General features: G+C 40.1%; 1 protein-coding gene across 1 annotated transcript in view; it reads right to left on the reverse strand.

The window, feature by feature from the left end:
* Positions 1–3,093: 3,093 nt before the first annotated feature.
* RECK (reversion inducing cysteine rich protein with kazal motifs) overlaps positions 3,094–17,604 on the reverse strand; it is a gene marked incomplete at both ends in the record, with an annotated part of 63,070 nt that continues 48,559 nt past the window's right edge. Inside the window, 7 exons of the mRNA XM_079533684.1 lie at positions 3,094–3,309; positions 6,637–6,792; positions 9,440–9,513; positions 10,756–10,966; positions 12,428–12,620; positions 15,548–15,719; positions 16,229–16,351. Coding sequence (XP_079389810.1) covers positions 3,094–3,309; positions 6,637–6,792; positions 9,440–9,513; positions 10,756–10,966; positions 12,428–12,620; positions 15,548–15,719; positions 16,229–16,351 — 1,145 coding nt within the window. The remainder of the gene's footprint in view (positions 3,310–6,636; positions 6,793–9,439; positions 9,514–10,755; positions 10,967–12,427; positions 12,621–15,547; positions 15,720–16,228; positions 16,352–17,604) is intronic.

A 17,604-nucleotide genomic window follows, 5' to 3' on the forward strand; every position in this document is an offset into this window, starting at 1 on the left:
TTAACCACCCTTCAAAAAATTCCACGCATCCAAGGTTTTTGCTTTATTTAATTTCATCAAATGACCGGCGCTTTGTTTATCACACGCACTTAATTTGGTCAAGTGCTTATGAAAGCCATAATTTCAAATTTCTAGTAGAGGCTCCTCTCCTGGTAATTAATCTGATGGTGCTTTGGCAGCCTAGAACTGGACACAGTACTCCAGATGTGGCCTCACCAGGCAGAGTAGAGGGGGAGGATCGCTTCCTTCTACCTGCTGGCCACGCTCTTCTTGATGCACCCCTGGCCAATTAACATGCAAAAAGAAAATATGGCATGGATGAGAGTTTCAAATTCTAGAGACAGCCAGAGTTTTAAAGTGCATAATAAGCGAGGAGACCAGCAAATTGTTAAGCATGTATAAAACTATCTTTCTGGCTATTCAGATCTTTATTACAAAACCACAGAATTGATGAGCTGCAAGGAGACTTCTCCAAATTATTTAATCAAGCCTGCTCATGCAAGGACGTCTGGAGAAGGTTGCAGAGAACTGTGTGTCCAGTCATGTTTTGAAGGAGGGAGATTCCATAGTCTGTATGGGAAACCAGTACCTGTGTTTGATCACTCACAGTAAAACCATTTTTTTTCTATTCAGCTGGTATTATTTTTATTCTTTATTATGCCCGTTATGTCTTGTTCTATCAGCAGACAATACAGAAAAGGATCTGACTTAGTGCCCGTATTAGTTTCCGTCACATATGTGTACAAATTGACAACATCCCCTAAGCCTTCTCATCTCTGGGCTGAATATTCCAAACTCTCAGTCTTTCCTTGAACAAGGGCTGCTCCTGGAGTGATGCCTCCTATTTTGGCTTCTATATATTGGCCCTTGGCATCAGAGGTGGATGTTGGTGGTATGGCAGTAGAGGATGAATCTTCTCACCAGTATTCCCTTACATTTCGTTGCTGTGCAAAAGAGAGCAGCAGAGGGGCAGCGTGACAAAATGGTGTCTGACTTGGAAGCGTGCATGAAGCAAAGGCGTGTAACTGAATTCCTCCGTGCAGAAAGAATGGCACCCAGTGACATTCATCAACTTACAAATGGTTCTGGAGACCAAACAATGGATGTGAGCACAGTGAGGTGGGGGGTGGTGAGTTTCAGCGGTGACACGAAAGCCAGTCCATTTCTGGATGGCCATGCAGATTGTTATGAGTGTGGCATACAAAGCTCTTGTTCACCACTGGCAGCAGTACACAGCTGATGGTGGTGACTGTGTTGAAAAACAGTGGTTTGTAGATACTCACTAACGATTTGACAAAATAAAATGCAGTTTCAGAGATCATTTAAAGCTATTTCAGCTTTTAAAAAAAAGAGGAAAGAAAAGCTTTTCAAATGCATTCATTCATTATACTCGTGTCCGAGTTTCTAAGGAATATGCAAAAAGAAACCACAGAGATGTTCAGCTGTTTCCTTCTATCAAGGCTTTGATTATGCGCATCAGTCTTCCTGTAGATACTTTGTAGAACACTTTCCAAGGTGAGCTGCGTTTGTACTCATCTGCCCTCGCTGCTCAGAAACAGTAAATTAGCACTTAAAATATAAAACTGCTCTTCATTCATTAATAGGCCACAATGGCAAGAGATTCGGTTTGAATCCTTTTCTAAGAACTTCACTGTGTGGGCTTGCAAGAAAACACAACTAAAGACTTGGATTGCCTTGGAAGACCCTGAGCCTTAAATTTTGGGTACAAATAAGGTATTGAATCTGTCCTTAATGTTTGTGCGGATTTACTACTGTGCAGAATGACCAAATCAAAACTATGGGTGACCATAACCTTATGATGATGGTCCCAAAAAATATCCTTCCTCTGTGGTTCATCAAGTCTGACACAGACTGAAAGTGTGCATATGTATTACACAGAATTGTGGCAAAGAAAAAAGTAAAACCCAGGCACTTGAAATTCACTTTCTTTGGAAAATTTAAGCTAAGTAGGTCACTTATATATGTAATAGTTGTAATTAGTTCTATGTATTGATTTGAGAAAGAAAGAAAGAAGAAATTACTGTTGTGCAGAATTCTGTAACGTGCTTTCCTGTATAAGGACAAATAACAGCTTTATTAAGATAAAAAAGCTTTAATACTTTTAAATTTAAAAGATTTAGCATAAAATATTTGCTACAGACATGCTACAATAACATACATGTTCAAAAAGTTTTCAGTGCTTTCAAAGTTCAGCATTTTGGCAAAAAAAAATCTGTAAATACTTCAAAAGTTGGTTATCATAATACTGATACAAAATACTTCATGCAGAGTAAGGTCAGGTGCATAGAATACAATAAGAAATAAAACACTGTGTAAACATTTAAACATATTTAAAGTATAATTTTCATTAGATAACATGCAAATACTGCAATATTTTAAATGGCACTTAAATAGAGATACTGAGATTCTTTATAAATTTGCATCTAATACGAGATTCTGAAATATACAAAACTATAAAAAGAAAACATTTCTTCATTTCTTCAGGTACTTCAGGTATAGAGCTTGATTGTCATTTCAGAAGCACTGAGCCCAACGTCCCATGAATCTTCACTGGTCCAAGTAAAGATGTCTATTGAAACAGGCTCAGGCCTGGTTAGTTTCCTTCATAATAAAATACGAAAGTGTATTTACATGAGAATAAACTCATATTTTTGGTAAGGTAATGAAGTAGCAGCACTTTGTTTCTTCAAAAAATGATGCTTAGAACAGGCACGTACATTTTGCAGTCACTGATAGTTGTCTGAATGATACAAAGTTACCATTTTTCAATAAACTCACAACGCTTTGTTCACTGCTGAAATGAACACTGAGAACCTTCTCACGAATAGAGATCCATGAAGTCAGAACCTTCCAATGTACATCTGTGGAAAATGATCTAACTGTGCTGAAACACTTTGGTAGTGAGGAATAAAAGAATCATCTTTCAGCTTATTCCAAATACTCTTCCTTCTTCGGTGAGAAACGTCAGTGCGTCGAGTCTTCTGCAGTTTGTGTTTTCTGCTTCGCTGATCAGCAATTCCCAATGTTCTCCACAGCGTAAAATACCTTGATAGTTGTGTGTTTGCTTTGTAGCTATATGTAATGCATTAATTTTAGCAAGGTAAATGAGAAACTGATGAACAGGCAGTGCAGCACAGGCCCCACTTTAACAGAAGGAGAAGAAATGCTAAACGAAACTTGTACTTGAGATGCAATTAGGGCTGACAGAGGTACGTGTGATGCTAATGTTGGACTGTCTGAATTGATCAGCGACTCTATCTTTTCTGCTTCTTTATTGCAGGCTTCAATCTAGGAAGAAAAAAGTTATTGTTTCTCTTGTCACGTAACGTGCAATGCAATGCAGACATCTCACTGGTGGCAGAAAAACTCAGAAAGAAAAGTCTAATTATTGCAATCAGCGTGTAAGAGTTGTAACAGTGATTCAGTGCAGCCGCTAAGAAAGACGTGGTGGAGCTCTCATCATGGGCTTTGCTACTGGGAAACTACTGCGGAAGCAGCAACAGAGGAAGAAGGAAGCTCCATGCAAATTATTGAGGGTGACACGTTTTGAATGTTGGCACCAAAAAGCTCACAGTAAATTAGAACTAGAAGTGCCCAAGAACTTCCACACTGAGCAGGACAGTGCGTTGAAATCTGCAACTGGGAAATCAGGATTTTATACTTAATGGGCTTTTTTTCCTCCAGTCAGCAAAAGCTGATTTCTTTTACAGGAAAGGAAGAAAAAAAGAAAAAGAAATAAAAGCAAAGCCTGAGGGAACTGAGATGTAAAGTCGTTTGCTTTTAATTCCCCCATTGACGAAATAACAAATTCATTTTAGAATTGCTTTTTCCATCTTACCTTCTACCGCATCCCAGGAATAAATTCAGAATTAATGATCTGTAGCAGCCTCGAGAGCTGCTTCCTGTAAGTTTGTGCTTTCACAAACTTCGTGCCTGGAGGCCCAAAGCTCTGAATGTTGAGGAACGGCCCTGACGTGCTAGTTTCACAAAGACAGGATCAAGCCGCCTCCTGGTTCTGCAGTCTCTTCCTCTCTTTTTTAACGTTTTAAGAAAATATTTAAAATGAAATGCTTTCATTAATGATGCTGTATCCAAAAGTAATGCCTCCTGTTCTGTTATGTTGCCCAAAACATCAGAGGCAGATGGTGGTGGTGTGGCAATAGAGGCTGAACCTTCCTGCCAATGTTCCCTCGCATTTTGTTGCTGTTTGAGAGACAGCAGCAGTGGGGCAGTCTGACAAAATGGAGCCTGACATGGCAATGCCCGTGAAGCAAAGGCGTGCCACTGAATTCTTCCATGCAGAAAATGTTGTGCCCACTGACATTTACTGAAAGTTTCTGGAGACCAAGCAGTGGATGTGAGCACAGTGAGGTGGTGCATTTCAGCAGTGGTGAAGTGGGTCATCTCCACTGGTGTAGACTTTTATGAGTGAAGCATGCAGATTCTTTTTCATCGCTGGTGAAAATGCACAGCTAATGGTGATGACTGCATTGGAAAATAGCGTTTTAGAGATGAGAATTTGCTCTGTCAAATAGTGTGATTGTGATCTTTGTTGTAGTTTCCACGGAAATAAATAGGAGGTATTAATTTCCGAGCAACTTCTGTATATGCAGCCCAAGGCAATTCCTCTTCACTCAGTGTGAAGAGATGGACAAAGGCCCAAGACCTCATTTCCTAAGTACTGGTAACATTCTGAGCTGTTTCTGTTACAGGAGATAACAGCTGTTTGCTCCAGTAGCGAAATACCTACAGTGTTTCTGTCTGAGAAACAAATGGCCTGTTTGATACTGCAGCTTGCAGAATTTATGACAGTCATTTTATACACTGATAACTTCAGACCAACCCGTAAGCAATTCTGACCATGCAGAATTAGATTGCAGAAATGAAAAAGAAACAGGAAGCACATATGAATATAAAATAGCAAAAAAATCCCAAAATAACAGCAACAACAAAAAACCACCACAACAAAAGCAACCTGCCTAAATTGTTTGAATAGTAAAAGATGAGAGACTATGGACAGATTTCCTTTTTTCCCCCTTCCTTTTCGAAGCTAAATTCTCACTTTTCAACTAGTGCACGTTGATACGTAAGGTGACAGAAGGAACCACCAGAGCATCTGTCGTGGTTTCAACTGAGATAATTTTCTTCAGTCACCAGTGTTGTGCTGTTTTGTTGCCTTTAGAGAAAAAAAAATGTTGGTAACACACAAAAGTTCTAGCTGTTGCAGAGCAATGCTGTACGCAGCCAAGGTCATTTCAGTTTCTTGGCTTCTTGTACTGCCCTGCCAGCAGGGAGGCTGGGGAGCACAAGGAGCTGGGAAGGAACAGAACCAGGACAGCAGAACTAAACTGGCCAAAGGGATGTTCCTCACCATATGGTGTCGTGTAGAACTATGAAACTAGGAGGGATTGGCTGCAGGGGGCAGCTGCGACATGGCGTCTGGCTGGGCATTGGTTAGTGGGTGTGAGCAACTGTGTTGTGCATCACTTATTTGGTAAACATACATGTTTCATATATGGATTATTATCATTATTACTATTTCCTTTTTTCATCTTAGAAAATAGTCTTTATCTCAACCTGTGACTTACGCTTTGTTCCCCCAATTCTCTTCCCCCATCCCACTGGGGGCAAGGGAGTGAGCAAATGCTGTGTGGTGCTTTGCTGCCTGCTGGCTGAAACCACAAAAGCATCCCCACGGCACTCCATTGTAACATGCTGTCAGCAGGGCAAAACAAGACTATTAGGAACAACTATAAAATGGCAAGGAGTTCTGTTCCTTTGAATAGGAAGAAGATATCCTCATTGGTCTTGCACAGGTTAACAAATTAAAAGTGAAGCAACAGCTCCACGATAATAAAAGTGCAATTCACTGCCAGAGTCTTGCTGCTGCTCTAAAGCATTCCTAAGAAAGGCTACAAGAATTTTGACCTGCATTTGCTGGTTTACACTTAGAGGTTAGTACTGTGAGCTTTTGGCTCTTATTTGCTAGCATGAATGACACAGCATGCTGGGCAGCTTATTCAATTGCATTATTTCATTTTTAAGGATACAACAGCGTTTTGGGATGTCCTTGCACATCTCAGAATATAGTGTCAATAAATCCTCTTTGGTAAGAGCTACTGCTTTACATCAAGATAGCACAACATATTACTGTGATACCAGTACACAGATGTGCTTCAGTCTAATATTACTTGTACGCCCACCTACTTTTAACCCTGACACCAGCCACAGAGGAGTGCCATTTCATGCAAAAATCCACTTATTACACAATATTAATTGAAGATGTCCTTCACTAGTAAGTATATTTTCTGCTGTGTTAGCCATACAAAGTTGAAAGTTCTGCACTTATCCACTGTAAAAGAAAAACTGTGTTATTGGATCATTGGCCTTCCTTTGCCTCACCTGTTCGATGATCCACACTCAAAAGCCTCTTACCAGGACAGCAGGATTCTCAAGGCATGTTTTACCATTTGCAGTCAAGTCACTAGAGAGATCTCCATGTATTCAACACACAGGAAAACAATTTTAAAACTGCTATATTGAAAATAATGAAGTACATACATACTAAAATGATGTAAATCCAAGCTGGGTAAATAAAATAAAAATATAACCTACCTGCAGTGGTTTGGGTTTCTGATCCACAGGAATGATGAGAATCACAATTTCAGATTCTATGCTTAAATATCCAAACACATCACACTGTGGCACGGAAACATGCAGGCGGAGTTTTTCAAGTATGTCAAGTACAGTTATAGGCTTTTTATTGGTTACCTGGAAAAAAACAAAGCACTTCATGGGTGATTTAATGCAAAATAGTATTATCATTTCTCTCAGACAGGTCCTATGGGCATTTGCTCCCTAGGCAAGTAGAGAACTTAATTTGGTTCTCATTAGTTTGGCCCCCTGCTGCCTCTCCTTTATTGGAGTAAGAGAGCTTTTCACTTCCCATACTTAGCTTTTCATGCTTTGCACCATTCTCCTGCTCCATCTATTTTTCTTTCCTGTGTTCTTATAATAGCTAATTAGAGAAACAGAATCATAGGTGTTGGCAGGGGCCTCTAGAGATCATTTAGCCCAGAACTGGACACAGTACTCCAGATGTGGCCTCACCACAGCAGAGGGGAATGATAAACTCCCTCAACCTCCTGGCCACACTCTTTTTAATGCAGCCTGGAATATCACTGGCATTCTTGGCCACAAGAACACCTTGGCTCATGGCCAGCCTGTTGTCCATAAGGAAACCCAGGACCTTGTCTGCAGAGCTCCTTTCTGGCAGGTCAGCCCATAACTGTACTGATGCATGCTGGTTTTCCTCCCCAGAAATAGGACTTGGCCTTGAATCTTGTAAGGTTCCTCTCTGCCCAACTCAGCGTTGGGCACAGCGAACCTGCCTGCATGCTCAGGTCTACCTGGAAATTATTAATTATATCTACTTCTGAATGTCTAAATAGGTTAGTGGACTTGTGAGATGTTTTGAGCAAATTCTTTCTTTTTGATTTTTTAAATGAAGATCACACGCAGATACAAATATACTTCAATAAGCAGCACATTTTGTTGTGATGTGGTGCCAAAAATCAGTTAAAGCCTTTGACACTGTCCCCCACAGCATCCTCACGGAGAAGCTGGCTGCCCACGGTTTGGATGGCCATGTGCTCTGCTGGGTGAAACACTGGCTGGATGGCCAGGCCCGAAGAGCTGTGGTCAATGGAATTAAATCCAGTTGGTGGCCGGTAACGAGCGGTGTCCCCTAAGGCTCAGTGCTGGGGCTGCTTCTATCTAACATCTTCATTAATGATCTTGATGAGGGGATTGAGTGCACCCTCAGTAAGTTTGCAGACGACACCAAGTTGGGAGGGAGTGTTGATCTGCCAGAGGGCAGAAAAGCACTACAGAGGGACATGGATAGACTGGATCAATGGGCCAAGGCAAACTGTATGAGTGTCAATAGGGCCAAGTGTCAGGTCCTGCATTTTGGTCAGAAAAATCCCAGGCAACCCTACAGGTCTGCGGAGGAGTGGCTGGAAAGCTGCCTGATGGAAAGGGACCTTGGTGTGCTGATGGACAGTGGGCTGAATATGAGCCAGCAGTGTGCCCAGGTGGCCAAGAAGGCCAATGGCATCCTGGCTGGGATCAGGAATGGTGTGGTGAGCAGCACCAGGGAAGTCATCCTGCCCCTGGACTCGGCACTGGTGAGGCCTCACCTTGAGTGCTGTGTTCAGTTTGGGGCAGTTCAGTACAGAAAGGACACTGAGGTGCTGGAGCAGGTCCAAAGAAGGGCAACAGGGCTGTGAAGGGCTTGGAGAATAGGGCTTGGAGCCTATGAGGAGAGACAGAGGAGGGCTGTTTAGTCTGGGGAAGATGAGGCTGAGGGGAGACCTTACTGCTCTCTTCCAATATCTGAAAGGTGCTTACAGCGAGAGTGGGGCTGGTCTCTTCTCTCTTGACAGGTGACAGAACAATGGGAAATGGCTTCAAGTTACACCTCACAAGGGTACTTACCTTACAAGGGTAAGTTTAGGTTGGATATCATGAAAAACACCTTTACAGAAAGGGTTGTTAAGCACTGGAATAGGCTCCCCAGGGAGGTGGTTGAGTCGCCATCCCTGGATGTGTTTAAAAACCATTTGGATGTGGTGCTCAGAGACGTGACTTAGTGGAGGGTTGTTAGAGTGAGGGTAGGATGGTTAGGTCGTGGTTGGACTTGATATCTTTAAGGTCTTTTCCAACCTGAGCAATTCTGTGATTCTGTGACTCTAAGTGTTATACTGTGTTCCATATACTGAAGCATGAAAGCAGAGGCCAAAAGAGAAATGCAATTCTTTTACACATCATATGGTGAGGCTGGACCTAGAATGTTGTGTTCAGTGATGGCCAGTCAGCATAAGATCCATTTTAAACTAGAGGTTTTCAAAGAACTGCAATGAAGAATGCAAGCATCTAACTTATAGATATGTTAAAAAAAGAACATTTACAAAGACATTTTAGCTGAAGAGCAAAACAAATCATCAATAACCATCTAGATAAACATGAAGAGTGTAAAACTATCCAAAGGCAACGTCAGAACTAAGTTACCCACATTAGAAAATAGTTAAGTCAGCAGAATAATCTTATTATAAGTGCCATAAATAACAAACACAAACTGTGTTGGTGCCATGAGATAGCTAAACAGAGTTTTCTTAGCATGCCTTTATGTTAAAAGTCATTTAAACTGCAACTTAATGTGCTTCTTGTTGTCTATGCCAATTCGGTTTTGTTTTGCACTGTCATTCAATTTCTAGATCCAAATGTTAAGAAATAATGGGAAGTATTAAAAAAACCTGAAAAATAACTGATTTTATAATATTTAACTTTTCAGAAGGGCATAAAATAGTTTGACTTTTCCATGTACCCTTTAACACAAGGAATGACTGAACTTTACCCTTGCAAAGTTGTCCAGCTTATCTTTGTCATATAATATTCTCAGCATTCCAGCACACAGTGGGCAGCAAGCTCCTGTGGGATTAAGTGAAAAAAAAACAATAAAATCTCTGAAAGAAAAACAAACACTTTTCACGTTAGGTAAAGCCCAATATTCAGAATGAAAATTATCAAAATACCAAAGCAAAGTAAATCTTTCAATTCGATAGCAGAAGTGCACAACCTTTTTTTTTCAAATGTTGAAAATCTTCACAGTGCATAAGTAGTCACATATTTACAACTACAAAGTGAAGCAACAAGACAAAAAATTGTTTCAATATAACATTACTGAAGTTAAAAGGCATAGGTACTGCAAGACAAGATACTGTATGAAGTCATAGGCAACTACAGAAGTTATGAATTTCAGAAGCTGAAATAGTGATGATATAACAGATGCATAACTGCACATTGCAAACATTTCCTTATGAGTTGCACGTTAGAATCTTTATACAGCTAGAGCAGGAAAACCCATAGATCTGTTCTAACACAGAAGCATGTGCTTCCTCTGTACTTTCCCTCACTATCTTGGAAACAAAAGGGCTGATATTTCAACTTTCTGCCTACCCACTGTTGTATGTTCATATCAGTTCATGCCCCTGACTAAGTAATTCACATTCTAAGAATGACTGTTACTATATTAGATATAACAGTAAAGCACATAAGCCATTTTTAAAGTACTGAATGAGAAAAAGCACATGAAGCTTTCTGAAAATTGACCTTTGTGAATAATTAATTACTGCTTCCTTAAGGAAGTACTTGTGAGAAGAATGAAAATACAAAATAGCAGGACTATTCCTACTTCCTTCTTCACAGTATTGTAAATACAACTGATATCTTACTCTGTCTTCTAAATTAAATATAATCTTTGTTATTCTGGGAACTCTATTTTGAGAATAGTTTGGCATTCCCAAGGTGCATCTGTGCTTTCAGTTCTGAAAAATTACTCATCTGGTTCCTACTGGATTGTACTGACATTGTACCCTATGCACCACAGACCTCATTCATTTCTCCCTGTGGGCACAGCTGCAAGTTTCTAAATAGTGAAGGAACGTGGTTCCTAAAAGCCAAAGGCCTTTCCACTTTGAAATCACTTAGCTGAGTCCCAGCACTGCCTTGTTCCAGCCTTAACTAAAGATCTCCACTTCATTCTTCCTCTTGGATGTCTCAAAGACTTAACAGAATTCAGTATTTTAAGCCATGAGTTTAATTCTAAGTACACATATATGAATGCAGATGGCCTGGAGACGTGCAGTAAACTTCAACATTGAGTTAACGTACCTGGTGCAACGACTGGTTTGCAGCCAGCAGCAGAAAGCTGGGGACATTTAACAAAGGCACACTCTGTGTGAAAGCCATAGTCTGAGAGCACACCTACAGCCTGGCAGGGTCCATAATAGTCAACGGCCACGCGGTCAGAATAGGCAGCACACACACTGCTGTAGGTTTCCCCATTATGTCCACATACAGGTTCTACTGATTTGCAGAATGGCTGAAACACACAGAAATGCTTTGAAGATCAATTTGTTCATGCTGCAAGCAAAAAGCATTGTTAACATTAGGTAAATCAAAATACATGGGTATTTGTGGCCAATACATTCAGATAAAAACAAACAAATCTAGAGTGAGGAGTATCTGCCAGTTTAGGAACAGGTAATAAGCACAAAAAATAATTGAAGAAAAATACTTGAAGGTGACAGAAGAATCTAAGTTAGAATCTGAGAAATGTGCAGTAAGACACGTTTGGGGAAGAAGAATTTTAGTTCTGTGCTAATAATGACTGTAATTTCATTTAATTTATTAAATGTATTTATTTCTATCACTTACTCATCTCCATGTGGTTTTTTTTATGTTCTTAGAATGTAGTATTTCTAACACATTATTTGAAAAGCTACGTGTCTACATTTATTTCAAGGGAATAAAGTCTATTACTACACACCTCTGGGGAAAAATACATATGATTGAGACCTTTGTAAAAAAATAAATGTATTTATTGTCTCCATTTTTTCCTCACAGAAGCACATGCAGCATCACTTGATTCAAATACGCCTCAAAATAACAGAAAATTGTAACATTCCCTCCATCTCGCCTTCGCAGATGCGTTTGTTCAGCATTTTCAGGAAGGCAAAAGCCAACAGACCTAACCTTCTGAATACAGGCAAAAGCAAATGAAATCAGTGACTCTTCACAGGCTCATTTCAGATTCATCTTCATTGTTTGAGAAAAATCTAGAGATAACCAGCCTACGAATGGTAAAGCCAGCAACTCTGGAAAGAGGAGCTCCTAGCCTGTCTGCAGAGCAATAGAAACAGCCCATCTGCCAACACTGCAGGGAATGGTGGGGCTGAAGATCTCATTAATTCTATTCCTTAAGAGGGATTAATGTGAAGAACGATCAAATACAGACTGTCTAAAGAAAACACTACAAAATCAAACAAAAGGCTAATGACTTCCCACAGAAAGCCTTTTACTGCCAAGATGGGAGTGACCCTGAGCCTCAAACTCCCAATATCAGCATAGTGAAAATTAACACGTGAGTGAAATTGTTCCAAAATATTCTGAAAAAAATAGATCTACTACAAAGGAGACACGATGAAGCAATAATTTTCACTTAGAAAAAGTTCTACTTGGTGTTATTTGGGATTCCTACCAAGGAACTGCTTTAATTAAAGCTTGTGTTGGAGTGTGTTTGCAGCAGAAGACTTAATACAAGCATCAGAGGATTTCCTCTAAGAAAGGAGAAGCAAAGCTTTTGGTTGGTTTTGAGATGTCTGTCTCAAACACCTCCACACTTAAAATCCCAGATATCATTTGGTGCATTCTTATACTAGTCAAAATTAGTTTTAAAGGATCACTATCGACGTAAACATTTTCTAAATGATCAAAGCAGGATCCTGTACAATCGAAATAAAAGAACAGAGGTTTAATATTCATTTCTTTAAGTATTCCTTACCTGGCATGGTCCTCGATACGCCAGATTTTTTCCTTTTTGGTACAGAGCGCACACATTACTGTATTCCACGCCGTCCGTGTCACAAACAGGATCCTGTGTCTGGTCACAGTTTAATTGCCTTGGCACACATTCATGTTGGCTACATTCAAACTTTCCAAAACTAGTCAAGCAAACTTGTTTCTTTGGAATGCATCTAAAGAAAGTTACAGTCACACGTTTATCAAAATGATTCCAAGTACTCGGTGGAAACATTTTCAATTAGGACTTCTCCAGTGCTTTAGAGCTAACTGTGGTTAAGCAAGACTACAGGAAATGCATGTGACAAAACATCCTGAATAACCAGTTACAAACTTGGTACACACCTAAAAACGATCCACAAAACATTTAGTCAGTGTATGTGCACACAGCTATAGTTTCTGTAAAATTTTATCTTCCATCAAATATTTTTCAATGGATTTTTGAAAAAGTCTTCAAAAAACTTCTTCTTACTCCCAAACCTCACTTTGTAAAGGTGTATTGAAGGAAAACTGGATCAAACACCAAAACAGTAAACTGCAAGGGAAAATGATTCTATTGCAGAGGTCTAACCTATGCTGAGAGAACAGTGACAACAAAAGATGACATGGAGCCAATTGCAAGCATGCAATTTGATTCCAGCTTTGTAGGTTTGGTATGCTGCATCACATCCAATCCTGGGGATGACTAAAAATAAACAAAAAATCAGTACTAACAATCTCCTTTTTAGCCTATCATCCCCCCCAAGGTTCACAGACAAGTCAAGAGCAGTAAACACCAGAAGTACTTTTCCTGTTGTATTAAATGCATACCTTCCATGGTCTTATCTGTGAAACGTTTGCCATGTCTGGCAAGATATCCTCTACTAGATACAAGACAACCAAGGGGATAACATCTTTATCAATGACATCGATGAGGGAATTGAGTGCACCCTCAGCAAGTTTGCTGACGACACCAAGCTGAGTGGTGCGGTTGATACGGTGGAAGGAAGGGATGCCATTCAGAGGGACCTCGACAGGCTGGAAAGCTGGGCTCGGGTGAACCTAATGAGGTTCAACACGGCAAAGTGCAAGGTTTTGCATTTGGGCCGGAAGAACCCCAGGCACCCGTACAAGCTGGGAGGAGTGGTCCTTGAGAGCAGCTCGGCAGAGAAGGACCTGGGGGTCCTGATGGACGAGAGACTCAACATGAGCCAGCAGTGCGCTCTGGCAGCTCGAAAGGCAAATGGGATCCTGGGCTCCATCAGGAGAGGGGTGGTCAGCAGGGACAGGGAAGTGATTGTCCCTCTCTACTCGGCTCTTGTGAGGCCCCATCTGGAGTACTGTGTCCAGGTGTGGAGCCCTCAGTACAAGAAAGACATGGAGATTTTGGAAAGGGTCCAGAGGAGGGCGACTAAGATGATCAGGGGGCTAGAGCACCTCCCCTATGAGGACAGGCTGAGGGAGTTGGGCTTGTTCAGCCTGGAGAAGAGAAGGCTGCGGGGCGACCTCATTGCAGCCTATCAATACCTGAAGGGAACCTACACCCAGGAGGGGAGTAAACTCTTCATAAGGGCTGACAATAGCAGGACTAGGGGAAATGGATCCAAGTTGAAGGAGGGAAGATTTAGGTTGGATGTTAGGGGGAAGTTCTTTACGAGGAGAGTGGTTAGGCCCTGGAACGGGCTGCCCAGGGAGGTTGTGGATGCCCCGTCCTTGGACGTGTTCAAGGCCAGGTTGGACGGGGTCCTGGGCATCCTGATCTAAATGTGTATGTTTGGTGGCCCTGCTAGGCAGGGGGGTTGGAACTACATGATCCTTGAGGTCCCTTCCAACCCGGGTGATTCTGTGATTCTGTGATTCTGTGATTTGAAAAATAGACCAATGGAAGTCTAAATTGCTTTTCCAACAATCTCCTTTCTCTGCAAATTACAGTAATCACATACAGTGCTCCCTTACTCTTCCTCAGCGTTGCTGTCTTAAGCATTATTTATAAAAGGAAAGACTCAGAAATTCTGAGATTCAAATGCTTTAAAAATACTAATGGAACATAAAGTTTTAAATACATTCTAAGCACTTGAGAAATGCTTTAAAATGAAGTTTTACATGCTCAGTTATGTTATCAGACATACCCAGAATAACCTGTTGTGTACAGTCTTAAATAAGTTGAAGTTCTAAGCATAATGATTATTCTGTAAATCTGAAAAGAAGCCAACTCAATACTTTCCAGATTAAAAGTATGTAAGTTAAAGAATGCATGCCAACAATGCTTTAAAATTTGTAGTCTCAATACCTCAACTTCTATTACAGCTGCAAAACAATACTGTTTTGTCTGCAGTTTTCTGCTTTTAAATATATAGGGAAAAAAATGTTTTCATCATTTGTCATGAAAGCAAAGTATTACACAACCTCTTATGGTAGTTTTCTTTCCAAATAGAAAATTTACCATTCCAAATGCACAAGACTGAGAAAATGAAGAATTCTGTCTGAAGACAGAGACTGAAAGTAAAAGCGATGGACTTTGATCTCTTGAAGAATGTTCAGACTTTGTCCTGCCACTGGTGTAAGACAGTTTTTGTTATATTTCTCTATGCAGATTTTTCTCTTACATGAAAAAAAAAATCCAGAGAGTGTACAGAGATGGTTTTCACAAGCCAACAATGAAATTCTGTCAGAGAAACTTAAAACCTTCCAGAGTTACAGATATTTTCCAAGTTCAGAAATTAAAAACACAGATCATTAACTGAATAAGCAGCAATGAATTAAAATTTTCAATTCAGGCTAATTTTCTTTAGTGTTAGAAGAAATTATGAATCGGAGTACTAAAATGCCCAACAAACTTTTTTCTCCCTTTTTTTAAAACTACACATGAATACTGTCTTGTGTCTAGAACTGAGATGTGAGTAAGAAATATAAATGGTACAGCACTATATACAGAGAACCAAGAATTGGCAGGTATTACAGTTCATTGCTACGGTAAGTGAATAAATTAATATGTAAAAAGAGACTACTGTTATCAAACTATTCCAAAGCAAACCATTGCTACACAATATACGTTCACCAAAGAAAAAGGTCTGTTTGCCTTTTAAGCAGAAGATGTCAAAGTGCAAGAGTATCTTGGTTTTACCTTTGATTTTTACTACAAGGGTTAGGGTTACAAGGATCCTTGGAAATACACGATCCAAATTCAAACTGATTGTCTTGGAGGCCAACACATCGAGCGATACATGCACTTGGGTACGTGCGCCCGTTCTGACCACACACTGGTACAAACTGATCTACACAGTTACATGGCAAACCTGCAAAAGCAACACAGAGCAAGGGTATGGTTCACACTTATTTTCTCAGATGAAAGATACACTCGAGGTCACTAAGCCATCCTAACATCCAGGAAACGTGAAGACGTACTGTTCTCTTCAACCTCACAGCTGATGGCTGTTAGCAATTAATTAAGCAATGCTGTGGCACATACACAGTTACGTGTGGTAGGAAAGGAAGTCTGTGTTCTACCCACTTCCTCATTCTACTCAGCTTTCTTTATCGTTTCCACAAACTCCTTGTCTGTCACTCCCAGTGGCATTGTCCTGTCTGCCTATTTCCACAGACTACCTGAGGTTTAATTTCCCTGTACTGATTTAAAAACTAAAATAATTTTTTAAAGAAAGCGTTTTGTTCCAGAAGTGCAGGTTGGACATTAAAAAATAAACAGTTGAAAGAATATCTTTATACTGAATCATTCCATAGAAAGAATTTAGAAGCTAATCCTTACTCTAAGAAGAAAGAACTTACAGTTTCTGTTGTTTATTACCTGTAAACTTCCGACGTTCATCTTCTGAACTGTGCTCAGTTAAGCACTGACGTGTGGAACATATCAAGTTCCCAGCAAAACATGAACAGACATTGCAGTCTATATTAAAAGATGTCCCATGGCCTTAATAACAAAAATAATTAAGTAAATGTATCCGATTAATACAAGTATACCAGAAAACAGTAAGCACAGATAAATGTTTTAATTATTGTTACCTTAATTTCAGTTTCTTTCAGAACTGCAATTTCTGTCTCGTTTGTGTGCTTCTATCCTTAGTGCGTTACTTTTTGTCAAGAGGCAAAAAGCATGAAAGTAACCATGCCCCATGAAAATCAGGCAATTTTCTCTAATCCATTTTCAGAGGGTTCAGTTTAAAGATTACAATTCTTGAAAAATAATAATCTAGCACAAGTAAAATCCTCAGCACTTGAGCAATTTGGAAGAGATACTCCAAGGCAAATGACAGCTGACCAACAGAGAGTGGAAGAAGAAAGCACCTGTAGCATAAGAAGCTGTTTAAAACACAGAACTAGACAAGAAAGAAGGATTTTTTGCAGCAGTTTCCAAGAAAAGTTTCCAAGATTTGGAGCATACACTAAAAAGAATATTTTCTTATGTGATTCTATAGAATTAAAGAAGTAACTGACTTTCAATCTGTTTGAAAGCTTTCAGAGACTGTTAGCTTCCATGATCAAAGACAGAACTCAGTAGATAACAGGCTGGACTATTTGATAGACTGACTGGATGAAGAATTGGTGAGAGGGGGAAATGTCTTTAAATAAAAAGAGGGGAGATACAGATGTTATGTGGAATTTTTTCACTCAGAGGATGGTGAGGTGATGGTCCAGGCTGCCCAGAGAAGCTGTGGATGCCCCATCCCTGGGGGAGTTCAAAGCCAGGTTGGATCCCTGGGCAGCCTCATCAAGGGGATGGCAACTCTGCCCATGGCAGGGGAGTAGGAACTAGGTGATCTGTAGAGGCCAGTCCAACCTGAGTCATTGTATGATTCTGTGATTATATGATGTCACATTGTGGAGGTTAAAATACCTTATTGACTGAGAGCTCTGTGAGAAATATACCAGGGAAAGCAAGCTATTCAGTTGCTATGGTAACACGAGTGATTAAGTGCAAACATAGAAGGAAAAAAAGTAAAGTCCGACAAAACAAAGATTTAACAACTGCTTTCAGCACATGAATGTTCAAAGTCCCTGAATATTTTACAGCAGATTTACACAAAGTATCACTAGTTTTGTATCTGCAGAGCGATGCATACTGGTTTAAACCTCAGCACCAAGCGTGTTTAAAGCAAAGAAATTTGTTCTACTGTGTTTGCTTCATCCGTGCTGCCTACTGACTCTCCTCAGATCATTTCCTTG

This window comes from Tetrao urogallus, assembly GCF_951394365.1.
Source record: "Tetrao urogallus genome assembly, chromosome: 3".
Classification (NCBI taxonomy): Eukaryota; Metazoa; Chordata; class Aves; order Galliformes; family Phasianidae; genus Tetrao; species Tetrao urogallus.